The sequence below is a fragment of the Gastrolobium bilobum genome, unplaced genomic scaffold (genome assembly GCF_033153095.1).
Source record: "Gastrolobium bilobum isolate Gb01-03AN ecotype WA unplaced genomic scaffold, APGP_CSIRO_Gbil_v1 utg80331, whole genome shotgun sequence".
Lineage (NCBI taxonomy): Eukaryota > Viridiplantae > Streptophyta > Magnoliopsida > Fabales > Fabaceae > Gastrolobium > Gastrolobium bilobum.
This window is the reverse complement of record NW_026895506.1, coordinates 65,653-81,619: the sequence shown is the minus strand read 5'-3', so window position 1 is coordinate 81,619 and position 15,967 is coordinate 65,653. Positions and strand designations below refer to the sequence as shown.

The 15,967-nt window shown below is 32.3% G+C and overlaps 2 protein-coding genes across 2 annotated transcripts; one reads left to right on the top strand and one right to left on the bottom strand.

The window, feature by feature from the left end:
• The first annotated feature begins 779 nt into the window (after positions 1 to 779).
• On the top strand, positions 780 to 1,415 carry LOC133314465 (germin-like protein subfamily 3 member 1). Its single transcript, XM_061515950.1, has one exon. The coding sequence runs from the start codon at positions 780 to 782 to the stop codon at positions 1,413 to 1,415; it is 636 nt and encodes a 211-aa protein (XP_061371934.1).
• Positions 1,416 to 5,513: 4,098 nt separating this feature from the next.
• On the bottom strand, positions 5,514 to 12,381 carry LOC133314447 (RHOMBOID-like protein 1). The gene is made up of 6 exons (XM_061515925.1): positions 11,952 to 12,381; positions 11,404 to 11,567; positions 10,723 to 10,886; positions 10,366 to 10,619; positions 6,320 to 6,446; positions 5,514 to 5,832 (listed from the first exon to the last, which is right to left on the bottom strand). Exons 1-6 carry the CDS (start codon positions 12,269 to 12,271, stop codon positions 5,710 to 5,712), a joined length of 1,152 nt encoding a protein of 383 aa, XP_061371909.1. The 5' UTR covers positions 12,272 to 12,381; the 3' UTR covers positions 5,514 to 5,709.
• Between the last annotated feature and the right edge of the window lie 3,586 nt (positions 12,382 to 15,967).

The following is a 15,967-nucleotide window of genomic DNA, read 5'->3' as shown; positions in this document are numbered from 1 at the left end:
TTTGAATTTGACTAAATTTATGTTAGGAAATAGGAGTACACATACACATTTACTAAATTTTGGTAACTCTCACACGTTCTCTGCTATCAATTGACCGTTAATTGTTTTAAACTTCTTTATTCATCACTAATATTTCATAACCGATTTTTCACCAAAAAATATATATTTCATAACCGATACTTTAAAAAATTTGACGTGTCATGTTCTATATTTCTCGATATTTCGACATTCTCACACATTCAAACACGCGTTGCAGATACTTAAAAAAGGATTCAAAATTTGCATTGGATACGTTTTTAGTTTCAACTATTAGATTCGTTGGATTATGATTATCATTTTATTGAGTTTAATATAAATATTCAGAATATCTTATCTTTCTTTGTAAAATTGATGAATATTATAAGATTAGTTTCATTTTTTTATTAAATTATTGAATATTAAATATAATACATATTATATAAATTAAAAATATTATTTAATATCAAAATGTGTCCAAACGTGTCAAAATCTAAATTTTTTAAAATTAATATGTCGGAGTGTTATATCATATATCATGTCCCGTGTCGGTATCGGTATAACATAATATTTCATAATTGACTCTGAAATAAAGGGACAAATAATTCTAATTGAATATTGGTGACATGTTTGGGGCGATATAACATTAATTAGTATTTATTGACTTTTCATAAAAGAACGATAAATTATATTTTTTAACGTATTTGAAATCCTTATACAAAAGCCAGATCAGCCTTAAAGCAATTTCACATTACCTTCACACTATGAACAAGATGGTTTACATTGTTTTTCTCTTCGCCCTTCTCTTATCTATTGTCCAAGCTTCTGTCAATGATTTTTGTGTAGCAGATCTAAAGCTTCCAAAAAGCAATTCAGGGTATCCATGCAAGTCACCTAATGAAGTAACAGTCGATGACTTTGTGTTCTCTGGCCTTGTAGCTAAAGACACCACAAATTCTTCTTTCGGAGCCGCAGCAACCGCAGCATTTGTTGATAATTTTCCAGGTTTAAATGGGCTTGGCATATCTGCAGCACGATTAGACCTAGCTGAAGGTGGATCATTCCCAATGCACACTCATCCTGGTGGCACTGAACTAATAATAATGTTGCAAGGTGAAATGATTGCTGGTTTTATTACATCAAATAATGCAATTTATTCCAAGACACTGAAACCGGGTGATTTGTTTGTTATTCCACAAGGACAAATGCATTTTGTAGTAAATTCAGGTGTGGGAAAAGCAACTTCTATTATCGCTTTCAGTAGTGAAAATCCAGGTGTGCAAATACTTGATCATCTATTATTTGGCAACACCTTATCTTCTGACATCGTGTCACAAACTACTTTACTTGATGTTGAACAAGTTAAGAAGCTAAAGGCTCGTTTTGGTGGCAGTGGCTAGGATTCTTTCTGTGTATCCACTCTTACAATTTTTATTCTAATAATAATCGTTTATCATAAATTTGTTTGTCAGTGCTAGCTCTTCTTTGTTCCTTATGGTTTGTAGCTTTTGCAAATGATGAATATATAATCGGATTAGTGTTTTTCGTGTAGGAGATAATTTTTTTTTATATATATATATAGTCCCACATTGGTTGTATGTGCAACTAATGTGAAGTTTATAAGACCTTGGACACTCTCACCACCCTTTGAACTAGCTTTTGGGGTGGTGTATCCCAAAGTTCTTTACATATACACATAAAAACATATGGAATCTATGCTATTTATTTGTGTACGTGCAAGACTTTATTTGTGTATAAGAGATAACAAACATTAATCCCATAAATAATACCGGATGATTTCATGTTTCTTATCTCTTTTTCTCTCTCTCTCTCTTGGCTGTATATGATAATTATATTCATCTTTTTAATTTCAGAAATATTTCGAGACATATAGGGCACAATTGTTTACCGGTTAAAGTTTTATTCAAAGTTAGGCCACAACGTGCTTTTAAATGATGTGTACTGTTTAATAATGATAGTGTGAAAGAAAGCCCAAAGGCGTTGAAATAAAAACTTTTATAATCCAATAGTTTAATGCATGAGAGCTGTATCAGAAAATTGTTCTTTGAACTAGAACTGTGTGTAGGAATAAATTTGCACTTTTTAATTGTTGGCCTACAAATTGCCGGTAATTGATTGTGGCCACTAAGCTCATTTTATAATAGGTCGTTTTTTACTCATAACTCTCGAAATTATAATTTAGCATATTGAGTTGAGGCTTAAAAAAATTATCTTCCATTAAAATATATATATATATATTATTTTTAAATATTTAAATATATATATATATATATATATATATATATATATATTCGATACTTAAAAATATAATTATATTAAAATTTAAATAATATAAAAGAAATAAACTTTTATTAAGATATAGATTTACATGGTAAAAGTCATCCAAATTCGAATGCAATAGTTTCGAATGTATAAAAAATATATTATTTGCTTGATAATTAATAATTAATATTGCGCATACAGATAAGTCATATGGAAATGGATCTCTCATATCTAATTTTAATATGATCATGTCATGTGATGAATCTCAACCATTCAATTAGAGAATAATTGTCATAATTTTATTGACAAATTATAAAATGAAAGAGAAGAAATATTCAAAGTGCAGACTATTGATCATTAATTGCTGACTGTTGATTGAGATTCATATGACCTGGTCATATTAAAATTAGAGTGTGCATGACAATTTTTCAGAAATCGATTTTTTTTTAATTTCTATTCCCGGGAACAGAAATAGATAAAAAAACTCGTTTGGTAAAACTAGTTTATTCTTCAAATACCTTAAAAAATATAAGAAAAAAGAGAGTCTCCAAGTAAAATGGAAGCATACATTTGTATATAACTACAATAGATCGAAATCAACATCCAACCATATACTCAAATTTCAGAACCTAACACAAATCCAAGCTATATCAAAACAAATTGTTCATTTTGAAGAACCAAACAAGTGACCCGAAACATAAAGCCGACAAAATATCATAAAAAATGAATCTCATCCAACCAAACGACTAACCTCTGCTTGTTGAAAATGACAAACTACTAGGTATCGTTGAAAACGACAGCGGCGAGGCGGTGGAGTGGGGCGGCGCGACGGCGGAGGTGGAGTGGGCGGCGAGATGACGGCTATGGGCAGCGGCGGCAGTGACGGTAGAGAGTACAATCAGAGAGAAGGGAAGAGAGAGGGTATATATAAGGATCAAATTAAGACCGTCAAATCAAAAAATCAATCTAACAGTGAGATTGATTGGTAGTAACATAGTAATAACCCTACTTGGTTGTCACAATATCCTATTCCTTTATTTTGAGCATTTCTCCAAAATATATAGGGATACAGTGATAGTGATGAAATGAAATTGTTATTTCTTATTGGAAGTAGTAGTTTAGCTTACTACCTCCTTATTTTTCTAAAATTTAGCTAAGGGGTTTTTTTTTTTTATCAGGGATTGTAGTATCTAATGATTAATGGGTTAAGTTATAAAAAAACCCATTAACCATTGGATACTACAATGTCTATTAAAAAACCCATTAGCTAAATTTTAGAAAAATAAGGAGGTAGTAAGCTAAATTACTGATTCCAATAAGAAATAGTAACTTCATTTCATCACGATGATTATATTTAGGGATGTAAATGATTTAGTTAAATGATTTAGTTAGGGGTTTATGATTGGGCTTATATCAGGTCGGATTTATCTTATTACATATAATGAAAATGATCATGTTTAAGCTTAAAAAAAACTATTTAAAAAGTAGGTCATAAATTTTTCTTTTATATGCCGAGCTTATAGGTCTACAGACCGACTTATATTATATTATTTATTTTAAATAAAATAAGTAAATTATTATTTTAATAATTTTGAATAATAACGTAACATTATTTTAATTATTTTTTTTAATTATTGAATGCCTAATAGACTTTAACAGACTAACAAATCTAAACAAGACTTTTGATTTTTAAATATATGTCAAATCAGACTTATAATTTGAGTCTACACAGACTGACAGATCAGACCAGATCTTAAGTATTTTATATAGATCTGGCTCATTTAAGTAAAAATTTTACCCGATCCAACCTATTTACACTCCTAATTATATCGTTATGTATTTAGTTATTTATAAAAAAAGTAACTAAGCTGAAAACTTTGGTGCCTAACTTAGATTTGTTTCTAACTTAGTCTTTTGACCCTCACTTTTCTAGCTTAGTTTCTAGAAGTCAAGGATTTTTGGTTCTGAGTTCACCCCTGTTACTTCTATTATAATGGCAAAATTGAGACTTTTGTTTATCTGAAGTTGCATCAATTCGTTGGAATTACCATGACTCACTAAAAAACGTAAAGCAGTTTTCTTACTTATTATAATCCTCAATTCTCATGCAACTTTACATCCTCAGTTTTTAAATTAGTGGAGCTAAAGATTTAATCTATGACACTAACGATTTAAACACTGATTTATTAGAGGTGGCAAAATGGGTCGATCCGCCCGCCGCCAACCCACTAAAAATGAGTTGGCCTGCCCTGCCCCGTATTTTAATATGGGTTAAAAATCTCAATCCTGTTTTGTGGTGGATTGACGGGTCAACCCGTCTAAAAAAATAAAATAAAAATAAAAATAAATTATATTTTATTAATTTTATAATATTTCTTATTTTCATTTCACAATCTCTTTAGTTTTTTTTTCCAATCTCAAACCTAAATGTATACTAATATTCAGTAAAATATTTTTTAGAAATTTATTTTTGTCTCAATAGATGAATAACCTTTGTAATAAATAAAGTTTTTCTTCTTTGTTTTTTCTAGGGGAGTACTAAGATAAAAAAATTTCATATCACAAAAATTTAATGACAAATAAAATACTACATATTAGTAAAAAAAATTGACCCGCGGACCAACCCGCTCCGACCCACCGCCAATCCATTTTGACCCACAACTAAGCGAGGCGGGTTGAGATGGATTAATGGATTGAAAAGTATAACCCAACCCGCCCCGTTTTGACGGATTGACGAGTTGACCCGTCGAGTTCAACCCAAATTGTCACCTCTATGGTTTATCCCTTTAAGATTTATTTCTAAATTTGAAATAAAATTTATCATATGATAGATGAATTGGTGCTATTTGATTGGTTGATCCTGTGACCAAAGCGCCAAGAAAGATTGCAAACAATATGATCTATCATATATGTAATCATATAAAAATTATAAGATATATATATTTTATTTTATTTTTTAAATTACGAGCAAAGCATGTCTTAAATTAGCTACATATATCAAAGGTAAAGAAATCTATAAATTAGCTACATATATCAAAGGTAAAGAAATCTATGAAAAAGATTAGTGCACATAACAGATTATTCAAACCATTCAAACTTAGGACAACTTCATAAAGGAATTGAAAACCAATCAAGTGGATCCACATCAAAGCAATATGAACCCAATTTTTTTTATAATAATTAAATATCAACTGTAAGCGTAACTTTGATCCTGAGCACACAATAGGTACCAAAAAAAATTAAAAAAAATCAATATTATATATACAAAAGGAGATAAACAAATCTACCAATGCAAAAGTATGTTTTTTGATCCTGTTTCCTGAATAAGGCAATCGGTATAAACTAAATGGCACTGTAGTGGTATGAAAAAATGAACATCTCATTCCAACGATCATCCCTTTTTGTCAAAACTCAACTACAAAGCTGAGTACATAATTGCTGGATTTGGGAACTGGTTGGATCTTGCTTGTAGTATGTACTGGATTTACCATTGCTTGAGCATGTTACGTTTAGCTGGTTGCCAAGCTGGTTTGACTGCACTCATAATGTTTCAACAACATTAATATCCAGACCAAAACAAGAAGAAAAAGAACACTCAACCACAAAAAGAATTAATATCAGGGGTTAAGAACAAAAAAAGACACTTAAATGGTTAACACCAAGTACAAGGGATCTTTGATCATCATAAAGTAATGTGTAATGAAAAAATTGGTCTAGTTGACGGTAACACCTATATGTTTTTTATTTTTGAAGATCACCAAGTTGTTTAGAGAGTTCAGCAAAGAAAAGAAAGCAGTTTAAAGATTGCATTAGACTCTTTGACAAGTGTTACAAATGTTAAATCAGGGAGTGAAAAAATATTTATTTATTAATATCCTTCAAACACGACAAACTATAATAATACATGAAAAAGGGGGTTAAAGATGTGTTACAGTTTCATAAAATTGAGTGAAAAATAAGTCATTTCATGGGATCTGATAAATTTTATTCATATGAAGAGGCTTTCAGGTAAAATGCTTACCAAACAATATGCTGTCCCAGTATGGCAGCTCCATTTTGATGTTGGAACACAAGACAGATAATGGCACCAGGAGCAGTGATCATTTGCATCAACACCACGAAGAAGTGCAACCAGCCCAACAGTAAGCCTGTCACATTAGACAATTTTGTTGGGTTAAATTTTAATGAGATAAAACAGAAAATAGAAAATAGAAATGTGAAGAGTTTTCTGGTGAAGAGTCATGTCCTTAGGTTTGTGTCAGTGGACATTAATGAGTTTGAAGTTATGTCAGTTAGAATATTAATGAGTCAGTTATGTCAGTTAGAATATTAATGAGTCAGTTATGTCAGTTATAAAGTAATGAGGGTGTTATGTGTGGAGTTATGTTGGTCAGTTTTATAGCTTATAAATAGCCTTTGATAGTTTGTATGAAATGTAGATCAAGAGATCAAGTAGATCAAATAGATCAAGAGATCAAGAGAATAGATTTGACAACAGAAAGTTCTTCATAGATATACTTGTGTGGTTGTCACTTGCATCTGTGTGGATATCCAAATTCTAACAAATTGGTATCAGAGCTTGGGCTATGGAGGAAAAGAACGAGATGGAAGTGCCACTCTTCCATGGAGATAAGGATGAAGCATTAGATTGGCTTCTCTGTTTGAAGGAACATTTTCGGAAAGAAAAAATCTGGACGGAGGACAAATGGCAGGTAGCCATGAGAAGACTCAGAGGAAGCGCAATCAAATGGTTCCGTACATGGAACTGCCGCGACTTTAATAATATGTGGAAGGATTTTCTAATGGCCTTCGTAACAAAATACTTGCCTGGACGTTTTGATCTGATTAATGAAGAAGATGAAATCTTCAATGATGATGATGAAGATGAGGAAAATGATGCGGATGAAGAAGAGACCGAGATGGTGGAATCCGAGGTTGCCAACGGCAACGCATCCGCGGAGGAGATTGACGTGTCAGAATGCGTAAGAGACGACTCGGAGAAGAAGACGATGGAGATGACTGCGGCCGAAGGAGCCGAGATAGAAGAGGAGAAGAACGAAGGAGCTGAGATAGAAGATGAGGAGAACGAAGGAGCCGAGATCGAAGCGGAGAAGGACGGGAACGACGAGTCTATTGTCGAGGTAGAAGACTTCGTGGAACCTGAGTGTCTGGAGACAGAGTCGAAAATCGGAAAGGAGATTGAGAAGCCGAGGTGCTTGATGGAGACCGGCATGGAGGAGACCGCGAATCCGAGTTCCGTGTTGATAACCGGGTTGGGTGAGATCCCGGCTAAATCACCGAGTTCATGTTTTGGAGAAGAGCTCGACCCCGGCGTGATGAGGTTGATGTCGGAGACCGGCATAGGTGCGGTTCGGGTTGGAAGTCAGAAGTCGAAGACTGCATTGAATTTATGGTGGAAGTGGAAGATGTCGACACCACCGAAAAGAGACCATTTCCCTGGAGGACGGTGGTCTGAGATTCCATTGTTGAGGCGCGTGGAAGCTGGACTCGATGAAGAAGAACCCGACGATGAAGAAACTGAAAGCGGAAAGATGGAAAGTGTGATTGTGGATAGGGAACCCGGCGATGAGGAGCCTAGAGTTACTTTTATGGTGGAATCATTTTGGCTCAAGCGTAAACCAGAAGAAGATCGTGGGGCGGAATCAGAAAATGATGAGTTGAGTTATTTGCTTGATGATGGGAATCAACGGTCCTCAATGAGTGATGGGGTTACTATGGTTGAAGAGGCCCAACGTGCTATTAATGTAGCACATGTTGAATCTGAAATTATTAAAATTGGCATAGGTGTTGTAAAACTAATGGGACGTTATAGTGATACAGATACTTATCAGTATGATGACTTGTGTGAAGATCATACATGTAAGAATGGATGTGGAAGTATATTGGAGGATGAGGTCGACAGAGGAACATTCAAGACTGTCTATCTTCCACCAATGAAGGAACCGCCGGACAAAAAAAAATAAATTGAAGAAAGGAGTGCAACATGGAAGCAGCGCGAAAAAAATCAACCGGTGGAAAATTCAAAAAAAAGAATTAAAATTTAAGGGGGAGTTTTGTTGGGTTAAATTTTAATGAGATAAAACAGAAAATAGAAAATAGAAATGTGAAGAGTTTTCTGGTGAAGAGTCATGTCCTTAGGTTTGTGTTAGTGGACATTAATGAGTTTGAAGTTATGTCACTTAGAATATTAATGAGTCAGTTATGTCAGTTAGAATATTAATGAGTCAGTTATGTCAGTTATAAAGTAATGAGGGTGTTATGTGTGGAGTTATGTTGGTCAGTTTTATAGCTTATAAATAGCCTTTGATAGTTTGTATGAAATGTAGATCAAGAGATCAAGTAGATCAAATAGATCAAGAGATCAAGAGAATAGATTTGACAACAGAAAGTTCTTCATAGATATACTTGTGTGGTTGTCACTTGCATCTGTGTGGATATCCAAATTCTAACAAATTTAACATTGAACTACAGGTAAAAATGATTAAAAATAAATAAAAAACAAAGCATGAATATAAATAAGATGATGGACCAGGCAGAATCTGCAATGCAATCATGCATAAAATTGAATTTCATATATACATGCATATTTACATTAATAAAGGGTATATCTATTTCGTTATCAACCTTAGGTTGCTTCAATTTGTGGAAGAAACAGAAAAATATTGTTTCAAGAGATCATAGCTATCTCAGTGCCCGGTAAGTCCACAACAAACTTAAACTAGGTTTAGAAGATCTTCTCAGTAGTAATAAACAATTATAGTAACTAGACTTGCTGTTGCATGATTGTCAGAGGCACCAAAACAAAAAACACATATAAGGAGATAACTACAACAACACCTAAGCATTTCATTCCTGGTCAACTTGATGACCGACATTTAATAGTATTCAGATCTGTCATGATTTTCACAACTACTTCAGTTGGAAAATCCTCATATATCTAAATTATTTGAGCAAATAAGCAATCAAGTTTCTCTTGCAATCAACAACTAAAAGAGCATGCCTCCAGTTTGTAGAGTTCCACCAACACATCCTATAATATGCTATAATCTGCTTGTAAATTTTAGAACTAGGTCAAAGCTTCTTTATAATTCATTACTTAAGATACAGGTTTGCTCTCATTATATTGGATGACATTTTAGAAGTTTCCCTCTTCTGTATCACTTCTGCTTCTGTAAGCGGGAACATCAGGCTTTCTTACCTAGTACAAAGCTGAAAAAATTGTTACTTATAGGGGATCCTAATATGCCATTCAGGCAAGTAAAACGCTTCCCTAGATCTTTCCGGTAGCATCGACTCGCAACATTATTTTCATGAGCAAAATGAACAAAGAGAGTAAGCTTTCCAAGATATAGATATAACAATTTATCAATTTATGCTTCCTGCTAGGATATGTTCTGCAGAACTCTTATATAGTGTTGTAGCCAAAAACATAGGATTTAGTATTTGCAGCTATAAGTGTAAATTTCCAATAACTCATTTGTTAGTGCCACTTGTAATCACAAGTTTGAGCTCTCTCCAGCCAGGTGAGACTCAAGTGGAAATAACAGTTAGTCTTTTAAAACAACATCATATAACTACTATCATTTTCTTAAAATATCTTTCTTTTCATACCACTCTTCTTGTTTTTATCATTTCATTTCTGATATGAAGCATATGAATATTTATCTTACTAATAGTCTAAAAAAAAATAATTTAAAAAAAAAGAGAAGGTGTAAAACTGCTATTTAGTGATTAGGATCATGAAACTGAGTTATAATATCCAATAAATGTAACAGAAGACATTGATGGGTTAGATATGATTTTAGATTCTGCCTAAAACAAATAACTTGGTTTTTAATGCTACAAGTATTTTTCTTTAGTATAGTAGAAACTGAATCTAAAACCTCTAAAAACTTAAGGCAAACCAAAACTGAATTTACCCCAACTACTTGAGTAAAGCCCAGGTCTCATATGTCAGCAGGGTTAATAATGCTCAAGTCTCCCCTTAAATATATACTTTAGCTAGAGCAACTTAATCTAAGAAAAAGTGACACTTCAGATGTTTACCCAACAATTAAAATGATGAGGGAGAAGACCCATAAGATGTACTGATATTTCTTGAATTTAGGCTTAGCTCGAGAATATTCTATACGAGCATATCGTTGGTTAACCCATCCAAACTGGGGACGTATCAGAAACACAAATCCGAGAAGAAATCCTGTAAGAAAGCCTCCAATATGAGCAAAATTGTCCACATGTGGGAGAATCCCCACTGCTAGATTAATAACAATGATGACCACAAGGGTGAAGAGTGCTGCTAGCTACACATGAAAAGAAAATATTGATTGTCAGTAGTTTGCCTTAAAGAGCATTAAGTTTCTTTTTGAGATATTCACAGAACAAAGTTTGAAATTTAATAAGCACCTTATTATCATATATAGACCAGTTAGTAATGAGTTCGGAAAGCATGCCTCCCAGCAAGCCAAAAAGTGCACCAGAAGCACCAACAGAAATGTTTGTCTGAATGAAAAGAGCAGAAAGCAAACTCCCCCCAAATCCAGATATGACAAATAGCAGTCCAATAAGCACTGTAGCACGAATATGCGAGAATTAGTAAAGAATTTAGAGCTAAATCAGGCAAACTATATAACATCTTTGGTGTCAATTTGATTTATTTACCAGATAATAAACAGTGCAGCTCACATTATTCCTCAAATCATACCTTTTAATGTTAATATTTAAAAGTTCTAGAGGCTACCGTGTGTTAACCTTTCACCAACTATTAATTACAAGAAGTCTTATAGTCTACCCTTCAGCTGTGCTGTGCTTGTTGATAATTTTTCACAATAAATAACAAACTTCTAACTGTCTAGTTAGTTTTATCTATCTACTTTGCTATTCAAAACCATATTAGGTGTACAAAACTTTGAGTAATACAGAATAACAGAAAAACCATAAAGACTATATTTCTGTCACCGGTATGTGCTATTTAGTAACAACCATCTTAAAGACTAAAGTTGCTCCAGGGCTTAACTGCTAGAGAACCTGATAATTGCAAGGTACATAGCAAAGACCAAGTCTAAATTTTGAATTTTTCAAACATACCAAACCCAAATTCTTGCTCAAGCCGAATTCCAATGACTAGAACACCCAACATATTTGCCAATATATGGAAAACCCCAGCATGTAGCCACATACAACTGATGAGGCGCCAACCCTGGTGTCTGTGAACCACTCTGTTTACATCAAGACCCCCCATCTTCTGTAGCCTGATCAATAAACAAACACCACTTGTTTAATAACATTAACAATCAAATATTAACAATCAAATCATGATTTAAATTTTTTCTGAGTTAATTAAAACAATTCAAGGGGTATGCCTGAAGTAGTTCTAAAGCTGTTCCTTTAGAACCATATGGTCACAGGTTTTATTGAGGAAACATCCATAAATTGCACTGCTAGATATCATTCAATTACAAAAGGGCAAATCCTGGTATATAAGGCTCCTAACTTGCTATTGTACGCGGTCTTACTCTTACATTTTCACATTTATGCAAAGAGATTGTTTCTCGACCCAATTACAACTACAATTCGTACCATACAATTATAAGCATAATAAAAGAAAATTAAAAGGAAATAGGACAAAAACTCACGTCAATGATGAAGGCCCCAAGAGGGGATTCTCTTTGAAAGGCTGAAAAGAGAAACGACCCAAGAACGTGGCAATGCAAGAGATCGAGTTCTTGGGGCAGTTGTTGACATACATGGTGATGATGAACACAATGATATTGGCAACAACAAAGAATGGGATCAACCAAGGAAACCATTTCTTGTAATGCTTTACATCCCAATTTTCAACTGTGGTTATTACAGCTGGCGCACCAGGTGGGTCTAACACTGGGAGAACAACGTTGTTGCTTTTCCTAGAGTTGACCCTTTGGTGGGTCTCTGATGGAGGTTGCTCTCTAGACATGGAGAATCAACACTAGAGAGCAATTATATGGTGAAAGAGAAACTATGTGTTCTTGAACTGTGTTTTTTTCTTCTTTTTTTGAAGGTGAATTTGATCAAAACTATAGGGATTACAAAGTGGGGTTGGAATGCATCAATGGAGTTTGTTGAACAGAGAAGGGTAGATAAAGTCAGAGGAAGATGATGGATGGAGTCAAAGATTGAGGTTTTAGCTCACCGGTTTTGCTTGCACCTTTGGGACACTACTTGTTTATTATATTTTTCTTCAATCGCTCATTTTACTAATAATTATTCATTGTTTGTACTAAAATAATAATGAATAGAATTTACACTCATTAATCTATGATCGTTATTCGTTCGAATGATTAAGAGTTTAGTTTTATTTTTAAGCAACGTTTTTTTTCCGAATATTATAAGAGATAGATTATATTTGTCAGTTTTGTTACAAATGGCACGAGCCCAAAACCTTTCTAAAATATTTATTCATCAACGGGCCGAACGAGAAACCACAATAAGTGAGCTGAGATCACATTTAACCCTTATTTCACCACTACTCATTCACCCTTGATTATTTTCAACATTCTCCCTCAAGTGTAAGACCCAATATTATTCTTACACCAAGAGCAACTTCTGCGAAAGTCTTTTTCTCTTCAAATATTAAGGTCACACTAGCCTTCTGCAGAGGCCTTCTAAATACTTAGCTCAGCCAAATCGTTGGTTTTGACTCTGATACCACTGTTAGAAATGGTACGAGGGAGCCCAAAACCTTAGCAAATGATTTATTCACCAATGGGTCAAATGAGAAACCACAATAAGTAGGCTGACACTATATTTTTACCCAAAACCTTAAGGCTGTAGGTTTGTGGGTCTTTTATACTTATATGGTCTTCAATTAGTCTAAGTCTAGACTATGTGAAACTTATTTCACCACTACTCATTCACACTTGATTATTTGCAACAAGTTTATTATCAGTTAGATTAAAATCCAATTTTTAAGAAACGTTGTCTTTCAATATTATTTTATGGGGAGAATATTTCTGCAGGTAAAGCAGATAAGCTATCTACTTTTATTTTCAAAACGACGTCATCTTGAGATTGAAAAATTAAAAAAATATAATTATAAAGACTATAATAACCCTGAAATAAATTAAAATTACAAAAACACCATGATTTCTATCCCAAAACAACATCGTATTGGGCTTATTGTAGATAACTTATCTGCAGTAACTGCAGAAAAAACGAACCCTTATTTTATAGGGACATGTTATTTTTACAGCAGTGTAAGACTAACAAGTCTTACACCACATCTCAATTATTGATGGACGAAAATCATCAGTTTATATTCGTAGTGTAATTAACGATTAATTAATAAATTCGTATGACGTCTTAAATTATAACTATTGGATGCACGAAAATTAACAGTTGAGATGTGGTGTAAGACTAAGTCTTACACCGATGTAAAATGATCCTCATCCTATTTTATAATTGTTAATTTAATTTTAATGCAATAATAAAGAAAATAATTATAAAAAGTGGTAAGGGAGAGTAAGTTATAAATATAAATTTTCGCATATTATAATAAAAAAATTAAAAGAGTTTAATTAAGGAAAAAATATTTTTATTTTTGCTATAAAAAATTTCTTTCTATCACACTCATGCTTTTACGGTTTTTTGTTTGATATTAGATTCAATTGTGATCCACTTTTACGATTTTACTGATTTCTTACATAATTAAAAAATCTTGATTATTATAATTGAATTATTTTAATGATATTTTGATCATCTTTTTGGTGAAGGATATTTTTTTTTCTTTGACTAAAGGATTTACTACGATGACATTAACCTTTATTGATATAAAATAATATAGCTAAATAAAAGTTTAAAATAATTTAATTTTAAAATTAAAGCCTCTGTAGTTTTTCAGTACATGAAATGATTTTTTTTTCGTATTACCTTTTTTATATATACGAAACGATAGTCTTTATTATTCCCGAACTCTAAACAACAAAACAATTGGTGAAAAAAAATTGAAAATACATTACATTTAATACAAATGTAAATAGATATCTAATTTTAATCTGAAAAATATTTTATACCATCACGTAATCATTATAACCTCATTAAAAAAAAGTATTACTTTTGAATTATAAATATTGTGATAGTCAAACTTCTTATAATAACATGATATTGCATAATTGAGTGATAATATAAAAATATTAAATTAATGTTACTTCAAAATTCATAAGCAAACATTTTTCAATTTGTGAATAATATATCCATCAATTTATACCCAAACCACCCATTGATTTATTCAGACTTGACCCACTCTTTTGGGTTTTGACCTTTCCGGTTAGCAAGGATTATATCTCGTAATGGTTGCAAGTTGCAACCTTTTATTTTGTTGATTCTTGGTATTATTGTATGGCTTACTATTATAATGTGTTAATTGCGTGTGTTCGCGGTTATTCTAAGGGTGGCAAAATATATGACGGATCGAGTTATCAACATTTAATTTACGGATGAAATTGTTTAATTCAAACACGACATTTTTTTTTTAGGATTCTTTTTTTCTGCAGTTAATGTAAATAAGTTATCTGCAGAAGTTCAATACAATGTCGTATTGGAATGAAAATTATGATATTTTTGTAATTTTAATTTATTTTAGGGTTATTATAGTCTTTATAATTATAATTTTTTAATCTTTCAATCCCAAAATGACGTCGTTTTAAAAATAAATGCAGATAACTTATCTGCATTAACTGTAGAAATAATTTTCTGATTTTTTTATAGGTAAAAAATTCAAACCCGAACACTATTCATCGGGGATCATGAAAAACATGGACAGACAAAAATTAAAAAATTGATTTAAATAAAACCAAGAATACCTTAATTAAATTCACGAATTGAAACATGAACTATGACCCATATAGTGTCGTATCAAAATCACCAAAATTGTAACTCTTTTCTTTATTTTAGACCAAAGAGTTATGAGTTGATAGATGGGTCAGCTTTTGACACTACATAATAACAATTGAGAAAAGTTCAAAAATTCTCATATGATTTATGATAATTCTAAAAACACTAGATCATATATGATTATAAAATACCTAGATACTAATAGAATCAAAAGTGATTGTGTGTACCTTGTTAGGCGATCACAGAATCGGAGGAAGGGAAAACTTGATGCTAGGGTTTTCTTCTCTATTGCATATCGTTCTTGGCAACATTTGCAATAGGAGCACATACGACACACAGAGCCAAACCTTTTGTTTAATAGGCTAGAGAGAAGATCTAGGCAAAAATCCCCCAATCAGAAAGTTTGGCTCCACCCATCATGAAAGCCAGAGTCACACTAAAACCTACACTGTTGCCCAACTATGTCCAATCCAATTAGATGCCATCAACCCAAAATCACAACATGATCACAATGAACTTAATTAAATAATTAACCGGATTCGAATATTATTAACCATAATATTTTGAAATACTAATACATAATTAATTAATAAAGCTCAAATAACATATAAATTTTGACAGTGTACTCTTTTATCATGTACCCCATACATATATATATATATATATATATATATATATATATATATATATATATATATATATATATATATATATATCACTTAAGTACCTTATGATTTTTTTTCATCTAAGTCTACTTTAAAACACAATTAGTAATTGAACT